Below are 23,184 nucleotides of genomic sequence, written 5' to 3' on the forward strand. Positions count from 1 at the left end.
CCTGACTCCAAAAAAAGCCCACAATGCTCAGTCACGAGCAGCAGGACATGCAATTAAATACTCACAGTGCCCTGAGAGTGATCTCAGCCCTCACAACCACTCTGGAAAAGGCTTCAGTGATAACTTGCATCAATCCCACAGCAAAAGCAAACCCTGCTGCTGCCTTGCTGACATTACAGCTCATCCTGACATGGACAGGAGACGAATCTGTCTGAAACTGGGCTGAAGAGCTTTATTGAAATACTCCAGCTCTGAGATTTCTGGACAGCTGGGTCATGCCACCCCTGCACAGACACTGATTTCTCAGTCAATAGAGAAGTAAGGCTTGCACAAGATGTGATTTTTCCCTCCCTCATGAATTTTCACTGTTAAACCACCCCATGTGAAACCAGACTGGGAAACTTGGTGTTTGCTTTCAATATAAATAATAAGCCAGGCCCAGGTAAAGCTCCCTTCAATGTCTTGTCCTGTCTATGCAGCTTAAGCTTGGCCTGGGACACCTGAGAAAATCTATTAAAATCTACTTTATTTTCTTTCTAAAGGTGGGTAACACAACAGGCACACACACACACAAAGTCAAAATAAATGAACTCCCTTATTTCACTGAAAACCACTGATACCCCTCAAACGAAGCCTGTGCAGGACCCTCCCCAGAGTCCTGATTAGCAGGAACAGCCAGGACATACCTTGTTTCAGTTTTTTGGTTATTGTCACTTGACATTTGATGCACTTCTTCATCCTCCTGGAGCATTCTGCCACAAGTTACACAAGGAGAGATGACAATTAAACCCACAACAGACTCAAGAATATCAGATATGAACAACCTGAGGCCTCCCTGGGTGATTAAGGGATTGTTCCTGCACAGAATGAGGTCATTACCTGCATTCTGAGCTGTACCCTGCTCTCTTGTTTAATCGTTCCCAGGTCAGCAGCAAACACACCACCTTTTAATCCTCCCTGCTCTGTGCCCCTGGAGCTGCTGCAGCTCTGGGGGAAGAGGATGAAGCTCTGGCACAGAGTTCTGACCAAACTCCCTCTGGTCATATTGTGCCTTGTGAGATGAACTTGCTGACAAGTATGAGCAGACTGCTCTTAAATCAGCTGAAATCCTGAAGAATGAAAAGTTATGAAAGCCAGAGGAGAGGGAAATCCTTCTCAGGAGGTTTTTGGGGAATAAAGCACTGACAGCCAGAACTGGCTTTCCTTCTGAATTACCCAGGCATTATAAGCCCAAGCAAAGCTGCCTGGAATCCCAACCAGCAGGTGGACAGAACATTCTGTGTTTTTCGGAGATAACGCCGGCTGTCTGAGATGCTGAAATCATGCTGGGGTTGCTTTAGGACACAAACAGCACAAAAGCTATGTGTTTGGATGCCTGGATTTCTGACAGGGTAAAGAGGGAGGCTGGGTGGGGAAACAGAAGAGAAAAACATGAAGAAAATCGGGAAAAAGTCAGTGTGGACTCACCTTCACACACAATACTGTGCTGGCATGGGAAGAAATGGATGAGCAAGGCCAGCTCTGAGCAGACCAGGCACTCTGTGGGCACTGCCACGCTGGAGACACTGAGGTTGGTCATGGTGTTGGGCGTGGTGTGCACACGGCGAAGGCTGCAGGTGATGGTTGAGCTCTCAGAAGAAACCTGCTGTTCCCTGCAACCAGGAGCCAGCAGGAAATGTGAGCCACAAGCCCCTTCAGCAGTGGGTAACACTGAATTATCTCTGGGAAATACCCCACAGGGAGATAGAGCAGCACAGGCCCAGCTGGATAAACCTGGGAACCTTCCCTGCCATGCTGGGACAAGCTCAGTTGGGATCCTGACCAGTTCTGTCCAAAAAGACAGGAAAAGAGCAGGGATCTCTAATATTTACACAATCTGAAACTGCATTTTTGGAGGTAACAGCTAACAGCACAATTATTTGCTGAAAGCAATAATGAGCAATGTCAGCCTGACAGAAATGACATTTTTTAAGCAAAAAAACTCAATCCAACACATATTCCACTGACAGAATTCCTGTGGAAGATGTTAAAGGGACACTTTTCACCTGTTATTTGCAGTGGCCAATGACAGCACTGCTGGGTGGCTCCTCCTCCAGCAGGAACAGCACTGAGTCTGTGCCCTCAGATCAAACAGAACTCTGCTTTCATGTTTGCAAAGTCCAAATCCAAAAAAATGTTTCTCAGAACCCAAGATAAAGCCAGCTCTGACTTGTTCTACTCTCGTTTTTCTCAGCTATTTCTCTTATCAGCTTCAATACAAGTGTTTATCTAGCACTGGAATACATCCTGTGGGTTTTGGTGCCCACTCTTTTTTTGCACTCTCTTTAAATATCTGTCAATGAGGAATCAAATGAAAGCAAAATAGAACCCAGGATTACTCTGTAAGTTTCTCTTGGCCTCAGAGGCTCCTCAGATTGCCAAGGGGCTGAGTTTGCACAGAGCCTCATTAATCTGCTTTTCCCAATCCTTCCAAACTCAGCACACACACTCACATCACCACTCCAGAAACTCAGGGCAGCACCAGAACAAAGAGGATGTGCTCAGGGTGATGTCCAGAGGCTTTCAGAGATTCTCCATCCCTCCTGGAGCAGCTGCAGAGACACCAGGGCTGGGGAAAACTCTGGTTTGCAAGGGTTTCCTGAGGCTCATTACCTGAATTTCTGTGAGAAGTCTTTGACAATCTGGACAATCCTTCCATCTGTAATGAGGTCCAAAGGAGACTTTCCCCGGTGATTTGCATAATTAATATCTGCTCCTTCTTGTGCTAAGTAGCAGGCAATGGCAGTCCCAACATTCAGCTCCACATTTCCCAGGAAGCCAGAAGCCTGCAGCTAAAAGAAATTGAGAAACACACTCTGTCAACAGAAGAAGCTTCTAATCCTTTGGCTCTGATTTGCATCAAAATCTAAATAAAGTCTTAAACCCTGTACTGAAAACTTAGAAGTGGAACGTTTTGAAAGCACACAAAGGTACTTTCTGCCTTTACATAACTAATGGGTTCAAATCTTACATTCCAGGGCCAAGAGTGCCTCAGACTGATCCTACCTGGTGATTATCCCTACAAATCAGAGAAACAGGCATTCAGCTGAAGGCCCTACAGGGGCTGCAGGGGCCCTAAGTAACAGCTTTTTAAAGAGCCAAACTTCGATGTGCATGATCCCAAATAATTTGAAGTCAAGTCACATATTCCACTGACTTAAACAACCAGAGCATGTCAGTCAGGGCAAGTAAAATCAGATGTGAAGGAATCTACAGCATTTAGAGATGTTACTGTAAATAATATTGGAAATGGTAGGCACAGATCCCTCTTGACGACTTCCAGGACTTTGGCCCGGCACTTGAGCCATCATCTCCTGGTGGTTTGGTAAGGAGCAGGATGGAAGCACAATGCACTGGGCTCTTCCAAGCACCAACAGCTAAAAAGGAGGAATGGGTGGTTTTGCTTATTCTGACCATTTCTAATTAAACAATAATAATAATTTAACAAAATCTATGCTAGATTTTCCAGTGAATTAAATTATCTCTGCACCTTTGGCCTATCCTGAACTGATTTCTAGATCTTTATATCCATGGATACAGAGCAGCAGAGAGAAATCCAGTTCAGGCTTTGTAACAGCTTCCCCCTTCTCCTCCAGGCTACTCCATCTACCCTCTCCCTCTGCTGTACATCTGCAGATAACTGTGTGTCTGTGGTCAGCTCTCCTCATATTTTCCATGCCATCAAACAGAAATTAATTTCTGTGGTTCTGGAGCGTGAATTAAACCCAGGAGTTTCTTGGCTCTGGATTCATGACCTTTCCCATGTCTGGAAATATTTTGTCTCATAAAAATATCAGAGACAGCTCTGAACTGTTGTCTGACTATGTCAAGTTTCATGTTATAAATTCAAGAGGATCTATTCCTGCTTTCCCACAGGCAAGGCTGGTTTCTGTGCTCCCCATCTGGGCTGGATGAAGGAACTGGAGGGGAACTTAAAGAGTTTCCCTGCCATCCTTCACCCCCTTAGACTCCACAGCCTGCTGATATTGTAACAGAGATTTTCCTGCTGGAATTCTGCTCACCTTGGAAAGGAGGGATGCTCCCATCTCCCCCTCCCGCTTCTCCATGGCGAGGGCCATGAGCTGCTGGCGCTCCAGGGCCATGTGCATAGCCGTGTCCCCATCCTCATCCTCAGCATTGACATCGCTACCCTGGCTCACCAGCAGCTGCACCATCCCCACGTGGCCCTGGATCACAGCCAGGTGCAGCGGGCTCTGGCTCCGGTTGTTTTTCAGGTTCACATCACAGCGACCCTGGAAAAGCAGGAATTGTATCACAGGGTAATGTGGCTGCTAAGCTTGACTGGAAAACTGAGAGTGTGGGGCCTGGGAGCTCCCAAATCCCATTCTATCCTCACTGAACATTCCATTTCCAACCCATTTTGTACTTAGCTAAGACACCCTTCTCTCCTCCCTGACAGTACCACAGGAAAATACCCCAGGAACGCAAATCCCTGTTTTTCAAACAATGCCAGCTCCTCAAAGGGACAGGGACATCCCTGTGGGGCCCAGTGTTAACTCAGGAATGGTTGGGAAATATGGGGCTTGGGAATGGGACAGGTTTTCCTGATGGTGGTTTTGAGTTCTTTCTCACCTCTTTGATGAGAATTTCAGCAACTTCCATGTGGTTATTGAGAGCAGCGAGGTGCAGGGCAGTGAATCCATCTTCCTTTTTGGAGTCCACCAGCTGCCGAGCCCTGGCCAGAATCTTCTTTATGGCTCTAGAGAGTTGGAGTGGTTATTAGAGATGGAAGAATTAATTTCTGCCTCTCCTCTGCTCAGGAGTTATCAATGTTTTATCAGGTGGTGCTGACATCAGCAGTGAAGAGCAGTCCCTCAAACCCACAAATTGAATTACAAGAATACAACAAAAGCCCTCAGATATCATTTAATAAAGTAGGAGAAAACCCCTTTGCTTCGAAAATAATAAGTAGATTTATCTTTGGAAGAGTTCTAGAGACTCCCAGTCTTTACTAAGACCTTCTCCTGTCCTTCCATGTGTGAACCCAAACATCTGAGACTGTTCAGAAACAGAGAGATTTCCTAGCCTAGGGAAGCATGAAAATGATGGGCTGGGGAAAGCAGGCAGGAGTTTCCTGTGAAGGCCTGAAGGAGGCAAACAGCCCTATCCAGCCATATCCAAACCCAAGAAATGTTTAACCAACTACCCAGAAGCACATCTGCCACCCTCTTAGAAAGCCAGCACAAATTAACATCTGCAAAAGGCATAAAAAAGGAAGAAAAGAAAGGTCACTTACAGTTTGTTGCCTTTCAGGGCAGAATAGTGGAGCAGGTTGAAGCCTTGACAGTTCTGGACAGTGAAATCTATGTTGGGAACTTCAGTGAGAATATCAATCACGACTTTGTAATCCAGAGTGATAGCATAATGAAGGGGGGTGTCTCCCTGGGAATCCTACACATGGAGACCAAAGCAAACACAGGTTACCAGAAACTCCAAGGAAACCCCCTGTGAGCTGCTGAAACTCCTGACCAGCTTCGAGGGACTGACCCAGCACACAACGGCCCCACCAGCACACAAACAAACCCTAAAAATGGGTTGGGTTCAAGTCACCATCACTGCCTGCCTTAAAAAAATCTTTAAAATCTTATTGCTGGGAACAGGAGTGTGGCCACAACACACAGGAACAGCAGCTCAGCTCTCCCTGGAAGCCTGAGTTCAGTAGAGAATGCTGATATGATGAAGAAGGGTCAGACTCAAACCTGGAATTTCAGGGTACTGAAATTCAGGAATATTTCCCAGTGCATTTTCAGAGGATGACTTGAATTCTACAAAGCCACAAATGGTGGGAGACATTAAGAAGCACCCCACCTCAAAAAAAACAAAACCAAACCCCCAAAAGCCCCCTCAAAAAGTCCTCAAACACCGCCCTGCCCCAAATCCCTGCAGTCCCAAACTTACAGGGAGGTTGACATCACAGTTGAGCTCACAAAGGGCCCTCACCACCTCTGTAAACCCTTGGCTGACAGCAATGTACAGGGCTGTGCACTTGGCATTGTTCAGCAGGTCTGCACTGGCTCCTTTAGCCAGCAGCACATGGGCAACTTCAGCTTGGTTTCTGGTTTAAAGCAAGGACAAAACCAGATCAGAATCAATCCAGTAAGTCAACACAGTAAATCCTTTCTCTTCACAAAGCAACAGAACTCAGGTTTTGTATTATCTCAGCCCCACCCCACTTCCTCTCAGTGTTAAAAAAACCTCAAAAAACGTTCCTAATTTGCGCTCCCTTCTCTAAATCAACAGGAATTCCCACTCTTAATGATGAATTCTTCCCTGGTAACTGATGACAAAATTCAAAATCTCATCTTGCTTTGGAAAATGCACAAACTTAGAGAAACCAACCAAACAAACTGATCTCAAATAATTAAATCATGTCCCCCATCCCCTGAAAAAAAAATCATCACTAAAACCTCCTTATCAATTTTTTTTTTCTGATCCTCCTTGAAAATTCCAAGCATAGAAACTGAACTAGCTGTGAAGGATAAGAAATGCTTGGGCTAAGAAATCCTGTGCTAGGTAGAAATCCTTCTGGAAAGAAGGATGCTGCTGTAGAAAAAGAAATGCTCCTGTGGGCTGAAGCTCAAAGGCCATTCCCAACATAAAAACCAGAGAAAAGCTTCCACCAGCCACACATCCTTCACATAGAGTGTCTATTTGGATCTAGGATAGAAATTTTCCATCAGGGACAGCAGGAGGGGAGGTGTCCTACCCAAAGGCTGCATAGTGCAGTGCTGTGTCCCCCTCGTCATCCTGCAGGTCGACATTGGCGTGTGCCTGCAGCAGCATCTTCACCACCTCCAGGTGCCCCTGGTAAGAGGCAATTTGCAGGGCAGTCCTGCCCTGGTTCTTGGCATCGACCTTTGGGAAGGACAGAGACACAGAAAATTAGAGATGCCTTTGTCCTGTGCCCGGAGAAGGGTGAGAACATCCCAGAAATGCCAAAGGGTTTGTGCCCTGCTGGCTCCTCTCTCTGGCCAGAAGCTCCCAGCTGACCTTGTCCCAGAACATTTTGGAAGAGAAAGGGGACAGCACGTTTAGTCAAGAGGGGATAAGTGAGAGAAAAGAGCTGGGAGCTCTACAATGGCAGAGCCCTGCTGCAAAATTGCTCTGAGCCTGTGAGCATAACACTCCTTGGTATCTCTGCCAACAATTCCCTTCCCAAGAAGAAAATGTGTGAGGAAATCAAATCAGCTTTGCATAAGGCTCTGGAGGTGCCAAGTCCCCGCTGTGCTGTGCTGCTGTAGGTACTTCAGTGGGTGCAGTGGCTGCAGGGGAGATCTCGGGGCTCAAGTGCTGCAGTGAGAGCTTTGGAGAGTTAAAGAAGAACAAGAGGTAAAAAAAGGCAAAGCAGCTACTGAAGCCAGTGGGAGGCTAAGAAGAGGAGACGGAGGCACAAGACCTCAGCAGACTGGCAAGGAGAACAAGTTAATAATCAAGGATTTTTCCCTGCAGCTGATTTTCTGCAGCAGTTAGAGCACAGGAGAGGCAGCACTTCCCTGGATAGGCTCAAAATGATGGGCAAGTCCTTTGGGCAAAGAGGAATTAGAGGTCACTGCTGCTCTTCCATTTACATGGGGCAGACAGTGCTGATAAGCTGGAAAAACCCTGCCAAGCAATTCCAACTTCCTCTAAGTAAGCCTCAAATCCAGCCTGATCTCTCTGTAAGACTGTAATAGAAATAGCTAATTTATTAATATAAATATTAGAGTAGAAATTGAAGTCTCATAAAAATGACAGATCATATAATGGTTTCCTTACTCTTGGGACTTTCCTATCTGGGATCAATTTAAAAATTGCAAGTATTTGTGTCTCCTTCTCAGAAGCCAAATAAAGTTTATAAATAAAGAAGTATAATCAATAGCAGACAAATAACCATTAAATCAGCTTCACAGGGGTTCCTCCAGAGCTGATCCTGGGTCACAGCCCCACAGCCACAGCAAAACCTCTTTTTGTCACCCATGGTTTCCAAGGACACACTACTGAAAGACTTTGGTGGCACTTTTTTTCTCCTGTGTTCCTAAACCCCGAGCCCCTCCCTGAAGGAGGTTTCAGGAGATGTCATCCTGACAGTTTGGCACACTGCAAGCACAGAAATTGTCCAGCAACGAGTCCAGCCCAGTTCCTGCTCCAGTCAGACATGAGATAAGACACTGCACAGATCTGGGCAACTTTTCTGCCTCCTGATTCCAACAATGTAATTTTACAAGGTCCTTTAAGGACAAGTGCAGCCAAACACAACCCCTGCCTTTCATTTACAGCAGATCCTCTGATATCTGCTCCTGTTTTCCTACAGATAAACCCCTCTCCCCCTCATTCTACAGCTGCAGTGGCCACACAGGAAATCTGGGAAAAGCCAGCTTGGGGAACGTAGTGTAAGGACTTTAGTACAAATTTATTGCCACAAATCAGAGGCATAAAATATGCATATTTAACTTGTGAATTTAATCCTCAATTGCAGCAAAATAATGTTTCAACTGTTCGGAGATATCACTAAGCCTGACAAAGCTATTGTTTTTCAAGCATCCTTTCCCCTGCTTGACTACAACCTTTTATGATGATGTTTTAAAAAGCAGAAACAAAGGAAAAATAGCCATTTTTGTCCTCCAAACTTGCCTTGTCTGGGTATTTCTGGAGGAGCTCCCGGACTTTGGCTGTGTTGTTGAGGGCTGCACAAATGACCAGGCACCCTGTGTGCTCTGACTCTGTCCTCTGTGACAGCAGCTTCTCCAGGACAGTCACCAAAGTACCTGAAAAAAAGACAAAAATGGACCTGTCACCACACATCTCAGTGTCTGAGGGGACAGAGGTGTCACAGCTCCCCAGCAGTGCAAAGTTAAAAATTTTGCAAGTTCTGCCTCAAGTCTGATTTGTGCAAACAGTTCCAGATACATCTACATCAGGAAAATAAAAAAATCCTGGCAAGTCTGTGCTCTCTTCCACATGATCCTGACACCCAGAGGAAATAAGGATGGTCAAGCCACAAAAAAAATTCTGAACAGATGTGCAAACTACCAGAAAATATCCTCTCCATGCACCATGTGATCCCAAACTCAATTTCAGGGCAGATTAGGCAAAACAATTGTTGATTTCACAACAGTTCCACACACGGACCTGGGAATATTTCACAAGCCCTCAAGAATCAGTGTCTTTGTACAGGAAACAGGATGGAACAGGGAACTGAGACAATACAATGAGGGAAATACTGAATCTAGGGCAGAGCTGTGCTTAGTGATTCTGAGTTCTAAATTCTGCATTTTTCCATTAAACCCTGCATTTCCCAGTCCTAAATCCTGCATTTTCCTGTCAAGGCCAGCTTTGCTTGCCAGAGTAAGGCACAGCCAGACTTTAGTTCTCCATCTAGGGAAGAACATCTGGATTTTGCCACCATCCAAAGAGCTGTACCAAAGAGCTCCCAGCCCCTGGGGGACCAGGTTTGTCCCTCACTTTTGGATTCCTTGGCACTCTCCGTGGTCATCAGGTTGGCCTCCTCCTCCCTCTGGTAGGCTGTCAGGCAGGCAGGATTGAAGGTCCAGGACTGTCCCCCCACTGACACTCGCAGATCTCCGTCCCCATAGACCTTGATCACCTTCCCAATGTGCCCCAGGGTCTGCAAGGAAAAAAGAGGATTTTTTTTCCCCCCAAAGCTGCAGTTCTTAGACCCAAAGCTGGGGTTTTTTTGTTTGTTTTTTTCGTAAAGCTGCAGCTCCTGCTGTGTGAAAAGAAGCACTGGACAAGTGACACACTCGCAGACAGCTCCCACTTCGAGGACACCAGAGGGTTCTCACCAGTTTCTCTTTCACTGGTTTGCCCTAGAAGGGTTTTCCCAGACACACTGGAAATGGCTGGGAAAGGAGGTGCTGAATAGAACTGATCAAGCTGGGACTGCGGATGGTTTCCTCTGGGCTTTAACAGCTCCTGGAGGAACCTGTATCCCACTTTTTAGCTATACTGGGCTGATTTTTCCACCTCCTCGCCTCATTCCAGAGAACCAGGGAGGGCATAAGAGGACTTTGGTGATGGAAACCTCTCACATGAGCTGGTGGCAGCCAAATCCTTTTTGTTGGATTCACTCTTGTCCTGTTTGGGTGCCGTGGACGCAGTGGTGTTACCAAGAGCCACCAGCACCAGGGGCTGGGCAGGGGCTTCCCTGTAAGAATTCTGAGGGTTACAAGCCCATGTCTAAGTGCTGAGGGCTTGGGGAAGCTCAGGAGGTTACTGAACTGTCCTGGAACTGGCGCGCACTCACAGGTGCCATCTCATCTGTCCATTCCCCATGACCAGGTTGGAACCGCTTCACTGTTTCCATATCATCTATCACCCGGACCACATCACCAACCCAAAAGGTGTTGAGCTACAAGAAAAAGAAAGTCATAAGCTTTTGGGGAATTAAGACACACACACACACAGACAAAAAATGAATAGTGATCCGCCCCTCCACCCCAATCCCAAAATCCCAACAAACAAGACACCTGCTGAGTCAAAAAACAGCACTGCAAAACATAAATGCAACTATCAAGAAAGCTGTAACCACTGAGCTGCAAAATAAACACAATCCAATTCTCTTTTAAGCCAAGTGCACATTTAAGTAGGGAAATAATTTGGAACAGGCTGTTTCTTAATTTATTTTGCTCCAAATTGTTTATAATTAATACTGGATAAAGCATGGAAGTTTTCGTGGTCCTTGCTACACCTGGCTTGGCACTGGAGATTTTAATTTGCTTTAATAAGGAAGCTAAATCTGTTTGTTATTTAAAACCGAAAAGGGAAACCAGGGTTTATCTGTGCTGGCAATTTGCCAGACACTGCTCACTGAGCTAGGAAGGGAGCAGTGTCAAAACACACTTTTCAGAGCAGACTAATTTTGTGTAAACAGTCTGACACTGCATTTTCCACTGGTATTGGGAGTTTTTAGCATTGTAACCTTGCTCAGATCAGGATTTTGTGGTTTTCCAGAAGCTTCTTCTATACCTAACTATCTCTATTTCTAATCATCTGCTTCTCAAGTCCTCAAACCTCTGGGGAAGGCCAGAACTGTGAGCTTTGGAAATGCAGCCACAAAATTAGAAGGGCTGGATTAAAGACTCAGAAGAAATCAGAGAGAAGTGAGACAAAGATGCAAAAAAGAACAACGTGGAGACACAAAAAAAATCAAAGGGAAATTATGTGGGGAAAAGGTTCATTACAAAGGAAGGCAGCTGCAGAAGGATGAGGGACTGGAAGCTGAAATTAAGAAATGGAGTTTACCTTAAGGACTTGCAAATGGGGAAGTTCATAAAACAGGACAATAGTGTTTAGAAGAGCAGGATGTTCCTTCAGCACCTGCTGGGGACACACTGAGCCCTAACCCAGCAAGTTCAGTGACTTCCTTGCAGCATTTCCAGGCCACATGCAGCACCTACCTTGGTCAGGGCTCCAGGATGGAAAGTCCAGCGGGTCTCACTGTTGAACTGGACCCTCACGTCCCCTCTGTCTGTGATCCTGTGCACGGTCCCTGTCTGGCCAATGAACTTTTAACAAAAACAAAAAGAGGAGGGGAAAGCCCCAAAATAAATCACGTTGTTTAATAGTGGGGAAAGAAGGTAGCCAAGGTATAAATGGCTAAATCACCCAGCATTTCCCATCCACAGTGCTCCCAAACCTTTATTCTGTATTTTCCTGCTAAGCCCAGCATTTCCCAGTCCTAAATTCTGCATTTTCATGTTAATCCCAACATTTCCAAATCCTAAATTCTGCATTTTCCCATTAATCCCAGCATTTTCAATGTTTGCATGAAATTTTCTGCAAAAAGGAGGGGAAAAGCTCCTCTGAAAGGCCCTCTGAAAGAGCAGCATATTGGGGGAGGAGGGGGATAAGAGTTAAGTGCAGAAATGGTTGAAAATGCAGCACAAATTTTCCTCTTTCCAAATGACAGAGGTGGGCAGGGAATTCAACATTGTTCTGCATTATAAAATACAAGCAAGGCAAACTCTGAGAGGGGGAAAAAGGGCAAGGTACACAAAATAAAATATAATTGTGCAGTGCAGGGTTCTAGATCTGCTGTTCTGGCAGGTCTTGAGCAGCTCATGGTTTATAAAGAAGTAAAAAATGCCAATTTCTGAGGTGACAGGAGGTTCCTGTTTCTCTGTTTAATATCCCTCTCCCCTGCATTCCCCAACAACAGGAATTCAGGAGCACAGAGGTTTAACAACCAACAACAGACATAGCAACACCCAAAATTTACAGTTTTAGGGGGTGTATTCCTGAGCTGGGAAAAAAAATCTCATGGCACCACTGGCAGCTTTGTTAAAGTTCATTAGAAGATGACAAGTTCCTGCCTGCCAGGCTGAAAAAAAAAACCCCAAAAAAAGAGGCTGATGCTCACTTAAGAGATTTCCACATTGAAACGGAAATGACAGAATTTGCCTTGACATTTTAAAGCCTGATTCCAAAAAGTCTGCCCACCTATAGGGCAGGTTGGGACAGGATAGATATTTAACATATCTTGATAGTTTTATAGCATTTATTCATGTTATTTACAGTAATAGCTGCCATATCTATATTTCCTCTACTCTCTGGGCTTTTTTTAAAACAACAGGTGACTGCAGACTGGTGGCTCTTCAATTTAAAGGCAAGACTAAGCTCCAAAAATATGATATGGGCTGAGAAATTTTAGCTGTGGTCAGGGACAGAGCCCACTGTTGACAAAACATAACTGTAATTACCAGTAATGCACAGAACAAAAGAAGCCAAACAAGGAATGGATCCAGAACAACAGAGAAAAGATCCATGGTTCATTTAGAAACAAACAAACCAGCAGTTTTTGGGTTTTTTTTGCTTCCAAGACTCTTGCAGGGATCCACAAGGCCATTCTCATCCAAAAGAGCCTAAAAATAATTCTGACTCCAGTGTACTATCACTAAAAAAATCCATATTTGTGATTCAGTTCAACTTAAAGGTCACATGAAGATGTTCTCAGGTAACTTCCTGAGCAGCGCAGAATGAGGGAGAGGCTGGAATTGCATCCAGGGAGAATCCAGGGACATACCTCAGCCATTTTGGGATTCCAGCCTCCATGGCCCTCCTGCATCTCCCGCAGGATGTCAATGTCCAGCAGGCACTTCACTTTGTCCCCGTGCTGGAAGGGATGCCTGTCTGTGCTCTCCTTCCTCTGCAGCTCAGCTGGTTTCCCTGGGGACAACAAGGACAGTACCCACAGGCATGCAGGGTGCAGTCACACATCTTGGGTGCCTCACTTTGTTAGAAGGGTTGAAAATTAATTAGGGCAGAATAGTGAAAACCCCCTTTCATGCCCTATACACTCTATAGGGCAACAGAGGAATCAGTAGGATTTAACTATAATTGGATATTAATAAAGCATCTAATGAGATACATTTTGTCCCTTTGCAGAGCAAGGAATGCCTCTCAGGCTGTGGCAGACACCAGGAACTGTTCTTAGCAATCCATTCACCCACAACTGCTGTTCAGTCACACCCACACAGCACCCAAAATTAGTTCTGCTCTCCACAGGCAGGCACAGAATTCACTCTGAGGAGTTCCTTACCCTCCTACCCTTCCCATGCAGCCATACCCCCAGAAGTAAGTTCCTCATCCAACCCTTCCCTCGCCTCATGTTCTTGCCAAACTGCTCAGGGAGAGAAAAGTGTGAGAAAGACTGATAAAAATCTGCCTGAAAAGTTTTTTCTTAAAAGTCTGATAAAAACCCTGATTCTGCTGCTGCAAACACAAGAACAGGCCCCTCTGGTTTCCTTCAGGTCAAAGATGGTCCCTGCACTTCATTAAAAGAAAAACAACCCCAAAACTACATTACACCTGGGTAAAAAGCTTCAAGTCCAAAACCACAAGGAGCTTCCTTGGACTTAAGAGGAAAGGGGGCTTGCAGCAAGTTGCCGGTACGGACATCACCTTTTCCCATCACTTTTTCTAATTTTTGTCTGTTCCATTCTTCAAAGTCTTCCTTTGGTCACATTCCCCCTTTGAACACACTTTTGGCTCTACCAGGAGAGTGTTTGCTCTCTAAAAGCACAGTGGACAACAGTTTGCCTGAAGAATGTAAAGCTCTGGATCAGCAAATGTAACAAAAGTGAGAAAAGTTGAATTCTCTGTAACAGAGTGGGAATTTCCTGCACTTCCAGCACAATTTGTATTCCTTGGGATACAACTGTAGGTATCTGATGGTTTTACTACTGAAAGTCCAAAATATTTCATGAAGCACTCTGAGATCAAGCAGTATGTTGACACACAAACCAAATTCTCTCAAATGATGGTCATTATGGGGGAACTTTAGAAAATTGGGAGGTGGTTTTATGTCTTCCAAATAAAAAATGTCTTCAGTGCCAATGGCCACATCAATCACAACTTCTCAACAAAGACTTCACTCAGCAAAGATTTGTCTCTACCCACCTAATTTTGGGAGGTGCTCCTTGTAGTAGAAGCCCCCAGAAGCCTCCACAGTACATTTGAGGTCCACTTTTCCCTTGTGGCCCACCCTGTAGACGTTGGTGGTTCCATCTGCCCAGGTGACACTGGCAACACTGCGGCCGGTCTCCACATCCCAGCCCCGGATATCAACGACACGACCAGTCTTACCCTCACCCCCTGAGGGGAAAAGAAGTGAAAGTCAGGAAAACTGGATCATGAGACAACTCATTTTGACCACTTAGGAGGGAATCTCTGCATTAAATTTTCTGAAACCCAGCGAGCCGTTCATTCTGGAATGATTCTGTGGAGAATTCCTGCTCTGCAGGAGCATAGCCTAGTTAGAGAACACACACATGGTGTCATGGCACCACACTGTGGCAACAAAAAAAAAACTCAGCAGTGCTGCAAAACCCACCCAGGATCTTTAAATCTCTCCTCAACACCATCCATGTGGGGGAATATCAAATAAACTTTGTTTTCTTCAAGCAAGGAGCAGCTGGAAGAATCCAGAACAGGAGGATGGATGTGTGGAGGTGAACATGGCTGAGCACTGGGCTGTGCTCTGATCCAAGGGACAACAGCCTTGCCGAGCCTTGTGACGGCAACCAGATTTGCAGATTCCCAACCCCACAGTCACTCTGTGGTGCACTTGGGCAAGTCCCAGCATTTCCCCAAACAGGGACAGCAACATCTGTCACACTGAGGAACTTCTGATTGTCTACAAAGTCCTGAAATCTAACAGCTTTGAAGGAGCTGAATTCCTCATTTACCAGCACATCTAAAAAGCACAATACAAACGCTGGTGGCAGTTCTACTCGTGACAAGACCATGGCTGTGGATGGGGGCAGCTCCACCAAAACCAGAGAACAGCTAAGGGGGGGATTTAGAGTTCCTCTCACTGCTACTGCTCAGGGAGCTGCTTTCAGGTCAGCACCACCATAAGCAACACAAGTCTCAGACGTGTAAATGCTACTCTGATCTCAAAAGGATGGATAAGCTGTATTGAGCATAAGCTGCTTCTGCACTCAGACCCTGCAAGAATCCACATCCTCCGCTGAACTCAGAGCTGCAACAAATGGCAGAGTCAACTTTGGAAACCTTTGAACTTTTGACTTAATTCTTCAGGGGCAAAAGGAGCTGTAAACACCGCAGTGTGTGTGCAGGGCTCTGGGACAAATGGGCAGGAAAGGTCCCTTAGCCCTGGACCACCACACAGAAATTGCTATCAGGGACCTGTGGACAAGCATTACAACCCAAAAGCAGCTTTAAATGCATTTTTGTCCCACTGCATTTTCAGCCTGAAGGTTTCAATTCCTATAGAAAGTTGGAACCACTCTCCAGTAATCACAGAGTCTTTCATCAAGCGCAGCATGTGAAGCCCTCCTTAGAGATAATTTCTCCTCACTGTTCTTGAAAGTATCCAAATAAGAACACTCCACAGAACTCCAAAAGAAAATAGATACTGTACACAAAATCAGATAAAGTTTCCACTATCAATTAAAGCTTTTTTAAGAAGAGAGGAGTCTTCATTTTCTTGTAACATGGTGTGCATTTACAATTTTACACAAGAGCTTCCAGGGTGGTTCCCAGTGGTTTTCACATCTATGAAAGATGAGCAGCAAAACTTCCTCCCCACACCCTGGATGTGGTTTATGTCACAGATATGTGACAAACAACAAACACAAGGAAACAATGGATATTAATTACTCTAAAGAACAGGCACCTGCATCACCTGAACAAGTCCCCTAGAAACTGCTGCTCAAGATGAGGATTTTTAACCAGCAAAAATAAAAGAATACTTTATATATACATAAAAAATACACACACACACACATATATATACACACATATATATACACACACATATATACATATATATATACTCAAATGGTGTTCTACAGGACATCCCAAAGGCAGCTTACCATCCTGGTTACCCCACTCCCAGTCAGGCCCACGGACCACTTTAGCCCCCTGGAAAGTCCCTTTTAATGTGATGCGAGTCAGATTCTGTCGAGGGCTCACTAGGACCCTGGAAGAACAAAATCAGAGGAAATAAGTGAATTTGTTATTGTTACAGACACTGACAAAGCTCTGTTCCAGCTGACGGCTGTCACATGAGGACCATCCTTCACTTTAGGGTAATGGACATTACTGGGCCTGCACAGAGGCATTAATGGAGCTCAGCAGATTCTGTAACCAGAAAATCAGAGCAGCTCACACCAGCAGTGCTGTGGCTGGACTATTCCCAGACTCTCACAGACCTTCCCACCTGCCCTGCACCCCACACCCCCTCCAGCGGCAGGGAGAAAGAAAATGGTACCTACGTGATAGTGAACAGGGGGTCTGATGTCCTGTTAAAGCAGCTCCCAATTCCCATAATGTCACAGCAATCTCCCTGCTGGCTCTGTGTGTGCTGTCCCCAGGCTGCCACAAAGCCTTCTCATGAGTTACCAAGCCACCAAAATCCACAGGGACCTGCCTAGTTGCTCACCCAGGGTACAATCCCCTTTTCTAGGTAACTGCAAAAGTGCCCCAATCCATGCCCCTGGAGCCAGACAGGCTCTTGGCAACTCCCAGTCCAGACAGAGCAACCCAAGTTCAGCAGCTGTTCCACAGGGCAAGGGGAGGGGAAGCTTCCTGGGGGTAGGGTTGACCTCAGAGCACTGCATTTATTTTCCATCTAATACCTCCAGAGGGAAGGTGGAGACTCGGGAGGATAAAAAGCTTATGCTTGAACTTACTGTTTACTTATCCAGCAAATGCTTAAGTCTTTTACGTTTCTTAACCTATCTCCAGATCTCCCACCTGTGGTTTACAGCCTCATATTTCAAAAGAAGGAGAGATTATTTATGCCTTGCTCTTATAATCACTGAATGTTCATTAATTACCCAGGCTGGAGCTTAATAGGAGAAGGAGGAAGGCCCTGTATTTGGAGGGTTGAGATTATGTCTGGTTTAAGCACCATCAAGGCTGGATATTGTTATGAAAGAAGATAATGACAGTGGAGGAAAAAGCTCAGCTATAAAGAGCCCCTGCTCAGCATTCATTTTATTGCACTGTGTCAGGCACTACAGACTGGCATCAAAAACCAGCGTGGATTTGGGTACAGCCTCTGAAACAGCTCAGATGTTCTCACTGCATTTTGTTCAATGTTCTTCTAAAAATTTATCAAAGATGTCTGAGCCAAGCCCTGAGACAAAGCGATAAAAATAATGATTCTCTCTTCCAAACCCTTCTGTCACAGGGGATGAGATTCAATGCAAAGATTCTCAGTGACAGTAAAATAAAGCACCAAACTGAGCTTAAGATGCTTAAATAGCAAAATACCCACCACTCATTCTATTCTTAGCAGAAGAAAAACCTTCTTGGATTATCATGTAACAGTGGTCATTCCCCAGCTCAACACTCTCACATTAACCTGCCACTTCCTCTGAAATTTGTGGATGGGGACCAAAAAAACAAAGCTGTGATCAATTTAGGAAGCTGAGCTTCCTTAAAGAAGGAAAATGTAAGAAACTCCATCTTCTGTCAGATTGAAAATGCTGGGGGCCACCCACCAGAACTGTCCTCCTTCACCAGCCTTACCAAAATTCTGACCCTGCATTAAACCACTGCTGACCAGCACCACCAGAGTGATGCAAGCACCAGATCTCCTCAGACAATGATTCTTACCAATCTAATTCAACATTTTGCTCCAAATACTGGATAACTACCAAAGTTACTCCATGTGATGCAAAAATACCCCCAGGGATAAATTTAATCACTGTGGTACTGCCTTTAGTAACGATGTTGACTGTCATAGCACAAGTCTGCAGCCATTTCTGCCCTACAAATTCCAAGGATATTAAATTACTGCAGAGCCTAGAAAGCACTTGGGAGCATGTACTGTATAGAATGAAGTTATGGCTCTCTCCAGCATGATGGGAACCACTCCCTGGGGATGTTCTGCCTGTGCTCAAGTTTCTCTGAGGTGCTTATTTGGCTTTTGACATCCCTGAGAACTCTGCTGCAGCATCTGGAACAGCAGCATCACCCCTGCTTTAAAGAGAGGGATAGGAGATCTCCAAATCAACTGATCTGGAGAAATTGAAACAAAAACTACTTTTAATTTGCAGCAGCAAGCCAGAGCTCCTTCGCACCAGGCATCGTTGATGTGTTTTGTGAGACCTTTCTGCTGCACAAAGTTCTTATCTGAAGAAGTAAACACAATGAAGGGGACCAGGAAGCAGGAAGGATGGTCACCCTGTAAGGGGGCAGGCCATAAATATCACATGAATCCCTTCAGAAAGGCACAGCTCTAAACCAGATTTTCAACTCAAAATGACACAAAAAGACACATCCCTGCCAGGACACACAAAGATCCACCTCCAGAAAAGCCAACATGAAGGTGTTGCAGGAACTACAGGCAAAAGTGATGTCAATGCAAGAAATTCCAGGTTTTCTAATCCCTCTAGCAAAGCTTTTCCTGAAGCTCTTCCAGCAAAGGATAAAGGGAGACAGTTCTGACAGATGGCTACTGGTTGCTCAAGCAGGAGCCAGACTAAGACAAGGACGCTGGAGAGAGACCAGGATCACAGAAACCTATTTCAGGAACTGTCTTTACCTAGATTTTTTTCTTTTTGATCCTCTGCTTCCTTGAAAAGGCCCAGTTCTTCACAAAACCAGCTGTATCTTTGTAACACATCCTTATAAGTAAAAGCTGTAGTTTTTTGGTAACCCCCAAAGTAACTTGGATCAAATCCTATTCTGGAAAGCCACAGCAGGAAAAGTTTCAGACCAAGACTACTACATGGAAACTAAAAGGGTTCCTGCAGACAGTTTTTCACAACTGTGCTCTCAGAGATATTCATCCAGAGCACTTAAAGGCAGAATATTGCACTGAGAAGATGCAGAAACACCTCTGAGCACACGGAGTGAAAATGTCTTGTTGTCATCCTCCAAACATCATTATTAGTTCAAAATCCAGGCTAAAGCTGGTTCAGTGAAGGTTTCTCTTGCTTGCAGTTTTGATCATGTAATTCCAGAAAAGATAAAGATAATATATGTCATGGAAAACAATCCATGTTCTAGGAATCAAACAAAATAACCGATATTACACAAGGGAAGCCCCAGTATGACAATACACCTTGGTGTTCAAGTTTGGGGTTTTTTAAGGAGGCACAGGCAGTTTATCTTGTAAATCACCGTGGTTTTTTTCCTAAAGTAAAAATCACACAAATTCATTAACAGATAAAAAATAATAAATTCATATTAATAAATTAATTTGATTCCACATATTCCTCACCCAAATTTCTTAGCTTAAACTGCCACTGCATAAACACCTGTTGAGGAGGTTACTATGTAAATAAACCTGCATCCCTTTATTGCCCAGTTACGAAACATACAGCAGTTGTCACTCAGCTGCTGGATTAGCTCAACCCTCAGCAGAAGCAGACACAGATGGGAGGCTGATTATTAAAGCTGCCTTGAATGGGTCTGCACTAAATCAGAGCACACACTTGTTCCTGGATCTGGTTTCCAAATCCAGCTGGTAACTCCACCAGACAGAGCTGGTTTAAGAATTATAGATGAAAATAACTGCAATTTCTGTTTTGACTACAGCATAAAACACAATGGGAAAAAATATTTGTATTTCTTGTGCTTGGTTACACAAACATTTCCCTGTGCAACTAACCGGCTCCTCCAGCTCCATTGTTTGCCAGGGAAAAAAAACCAACCAGGGCTTGTGAAAAACTACTGAGGTTGTGATTTACTGGTGGAGAAGGCTAGAACACAGCCTGGGTAAAATGTACCACATCTGAAATTCAACTCAGCCCCAGCCTGAGCAGGTGATCCAAGCAAAATGTTGCTGCATGGGAATGTAACAACATTCATATTTTGCATGAGATTATCTCACATTTGATTATTTGCACAACTCACCAGAATGTGCCTGACTTTTCCAGCTCTAATATAAACTTGATGAGCTTTGCTTTGCTGCCCTGCCACAGACACTGATTTATCTTCCAATTACTTAAGCCCATAATCAGCAAATGGATACAACAACTCTGAAAAAAGCTCTTCAGTAAAACCGAGCTGTTCCATCCTTTTAAGCCAAGGATGAGAGCCTCTGCCACAACAGCCATAAAATTCAAATCAAACAAGACCAATAAAAAATAACAAATTAGGAGGTCAGGGAGAGATTACCTCAAATAGCAAAATTAAAAAAAAATAAAATAAATCAGCACTTCCTATCACCTCAAGATCAAACTCAGGTCATTTTAAGAGATGAAATAGCCTTCAGGTAAAGGTGTCTTCAAAGCCTCTTTAGAAAACTGATTGCGAGTCTTCTGCAGTGCCGGTCTGGGGTTAAATCCTCCTAAATCCTGGGATTAGTGACCTGCTACAAACCGGGTGTTCTGGCCTTGCCTGGTTCAGGTGGCCAAGGGTGGCTCTGGCAGCAGAAGCAGGAATTTGTGAAGAAGCAAAGGATCCCCAAGCCCTGCCAGAGAAAGGAGGTGGGAGAATCCTGGTCTCTAAAGGAGACTCAACAACAAAACCCAAATCCACACAGCATTTATCACAACTTTTAAATACTCTGATTTTCTCTTTTTGTCCTTAGGGAACTGCTGAAGGTTTTATCTTCTACTTAATTTAGAAGGAAAAAAAAAAAGAAGAAAAAGAGAGATTAGTGATCTAAGCAATAGTCCCAGTGAGTCATAAGCAGGCAATTTCTGTTCTTGAAAAGGATGCTGCAGTGCTCAAGACAAAGTGTTTCCACAGCTCAGACCTCCCTTATTCCACAGAAATCCTCTCCTTGGCATTGTTCAAAGGTGCTCCGTGCCCTTTGTTTCACACCAGGACATTCCATCCTTAATGCAGAGCACGCTCCAGAGCCCTGGACCAACAAATCACATTTGCATTAAAGCAAAGATGTTCCCACTGCTTCCTGCCCCTGCACTACAAGGCATTTCTGAGTAAAAGGGATTTGATTTGCCAGCTCCCTGTGTGAAAGCTGCAGAAAACACACATTTACTGCAGTTATTGTGCCACTGCTGGTCCAATCCTGAAACCAAACCCATTTCTGACCTGTTTGCTCCAAAAGCTGAGTGACTTCCAAGAACCACAACATGAACCTTTCATTCACCTTTAAAACTGCAGCTTTCCACAACAGGGAACTTCTTCCTGGAAAATTTCTAATTCCTCTCCATCCCAAAACTCAGCTGGAATCAATACCTGCCATGCAGGAACAGCAGGAAAGTTCCATTATCCAATTAAACTGCTGTTTTATCCTTACCCCTTTATGGAGGTTCACAGAAATCACTGCCACATCTGACAGGCTCATGCTGTGTCTCTTTTTATTTTGTTTTAATTCCATTTTTTATCAGCTGCTTGTTATTCTGAAGATCCTTATTCCTGCTAACACACAGCAATGTAAATCAGAATAGTGCTCATTTTATAAAGATTTGGTTATCAGGCACTCTGGACTATGCCTAGAGTTGTTTTTGTCGAATAAAGTTAATTTATATCACATTTTCTCTAGCCACACTCACAGAAAAAAAAAAAAAAAGTTAAAAAAGGCAAAATTATTTAGGAAAAAAAAACAACCCACCCAACCAAAAAGCCACCAAAGCATCATCAGACACTACATCCTGCTCTACCTTCAAAGAGCTTTCCAGTACTTCCGTAAGATTCCAGAGAGGTGCTGTGGTTTCTGGGAAAGTCCAGCTCTGGCCCTGGCAGGGCTCCTGGCCATCCTCCAAAATCCTTTTTTCATCCTGACAGCAAGAATTGCGCTGCCCAACTCCAGCAGCAGCCTGGACACAGGCACAGACAAGCCTTGGAAGGGAAAGTCACTATTTACATCTTCCACCACCCAGATTCCTCAGAAAAAAAAAGGAACAAGTTCTACGGAGGATGAGTGCTGGGGAGAAATTACCCAGAAATCTGCCTTTTGATCCCAGACAGCATCGCAGGTGCTCCTGGGGAGGGTCAGAGCCCTGCTGCCCAAAGAATTTCCCACCTGCAGGGCTGGAAAACCCCCAGCACAGGGCAGAAAATTGGGGTTGCTCTGCAGCAGTGCCTTTTATACTTTTAATTTAAATGTGAGTATAATGATGTACCTTAAAGCTCAAATAAAAGACACAAGCAGGCATCCCTGAGTAACTACTTGGAGTAGTTATTGATAGAAAAAGAAAAAAAAACCCTCATGTCTATTTTTATAGATATGTATTATTTTTATAGATACATCAAATTGTGAAGCTCATTTCACAGTAGGATCTGGCTGGCTTCTCATATTAACACAAGCTTCAGAAACACCCTAATCTGGTGGATAAACACAAATCTCGGAGCTCAGATGGGAGATTCTCTGGCCAGCACCATCCCTCCTCTGCCAGGACTCAGAATTCTGCATCAGCCAAGGCTGACACCACTCTGGCAAAATCAGCTCCAGGCAGAGCCTCCCACAAGGCAAGAAAAGCAGCTGCAAATCCCACACTGCTGCCTTGAGCACAGTAATTACACTTTTCACATTCCACAGATGGATGCAAGGCACAGTGATATTTTCAAAGGCAGGCAAAAAAAAAATAAAATAAAGAAGAAACTCAATGACAGAGATAAGCTGATTTCTTATTCCTTCGCCTGCAGGCAAGAGGATTACATGATTCATCTTCATGCCCACTTTAGGAGATGCAAATAAAAGTACTGGTGATACTATTTTTGAGTTCTTCCTCA

The 23,184-nt window shown here is 44.6% G+C and overlaps 1 protein-coding gene across 4 annotated transcripts in view; it reads right to left on the reverse strand.

Annotated features, from left to right (window-relative positions):
• The window catches only part of MIB2 (MIB E3 ubiquitin protein ligase 2), a 39,080-nt gene that overhangs the window by 2,293 nt on the left and 13,603 nt on the right, over positions 1-23,184 (reverse strand). Inside the window, exons 4-18 of one of the 4 annotated variants that reach the window (XM_023940486.2) lie at positions 16,398-16,504; positions 14,458-14,652; positions 13,082-13,224; positions 11,457-11,564; positions 10,304-10,408; positions 9,502-9,664; positions 8,671-8,804; positions 6,767-6,915; positions 5,959-6,115; positions 5,297-5,451; positions 4,633-4,759; positions 4,062-4,292; positions 2,653-2,831; positions 1,468-1,652; positions 687-752 (exon numbers count right to left, since the gene is read on the reverse strand). In XM_023940486.2, the coding sequence (XP_023796254.1) occupies positions 687-752; positions 1,468-1,652; positions 2,653-2,831; positions 4,062-4,292; positions 4,633-4,759; positions 5,297-5,451; positions 5,959-6,115; positions 6,767-6,915; positions 8,671-8,804; positions 9,502-9,664; positions 10,304-10,408; positions 11,457-11,564; positions 13,082-13,224; positions 14,458-14,652; positions 16,398-16,504 (2,204 nt within the window). The remainder of the gene's footprint in view (positions 1-686; positions 753-1,467; positions 1,653-2,652; positions 2,832-4,061; positions 4,293-4,632; positions 4,760-5,296; positions 5,452-5,958; positions 6,116-6,766; positions 6,916-8,670; positions 8,805-9,501; positions 9,665-10,303; positions 10,409-11,456; positions 11,565-13,081; positions 13,225-14,457; positions 14,653-16,397; positions 16,505-23,184) is intronic. The other 3 variants (XM_023940488.2, XM_023940487.2, XM_086860056.1) reach the window with 3 other exon arrangements.

This window comes from Cyanistes caeruleus, chromosome 22 (genome assembly GCF_971803275.1).
Source record: "Cyanistes caeruleus chromosome 22, bCyaCae1.hap1.1, whole genome shotgun sequence".
In the NCBI taxonomy this organism is placed as follows: Eukaryota; Metazoa; Chordata; class Aves; order Passeriformes; family Paridae; genus Cyanistes; species Cyanistes caeruleus.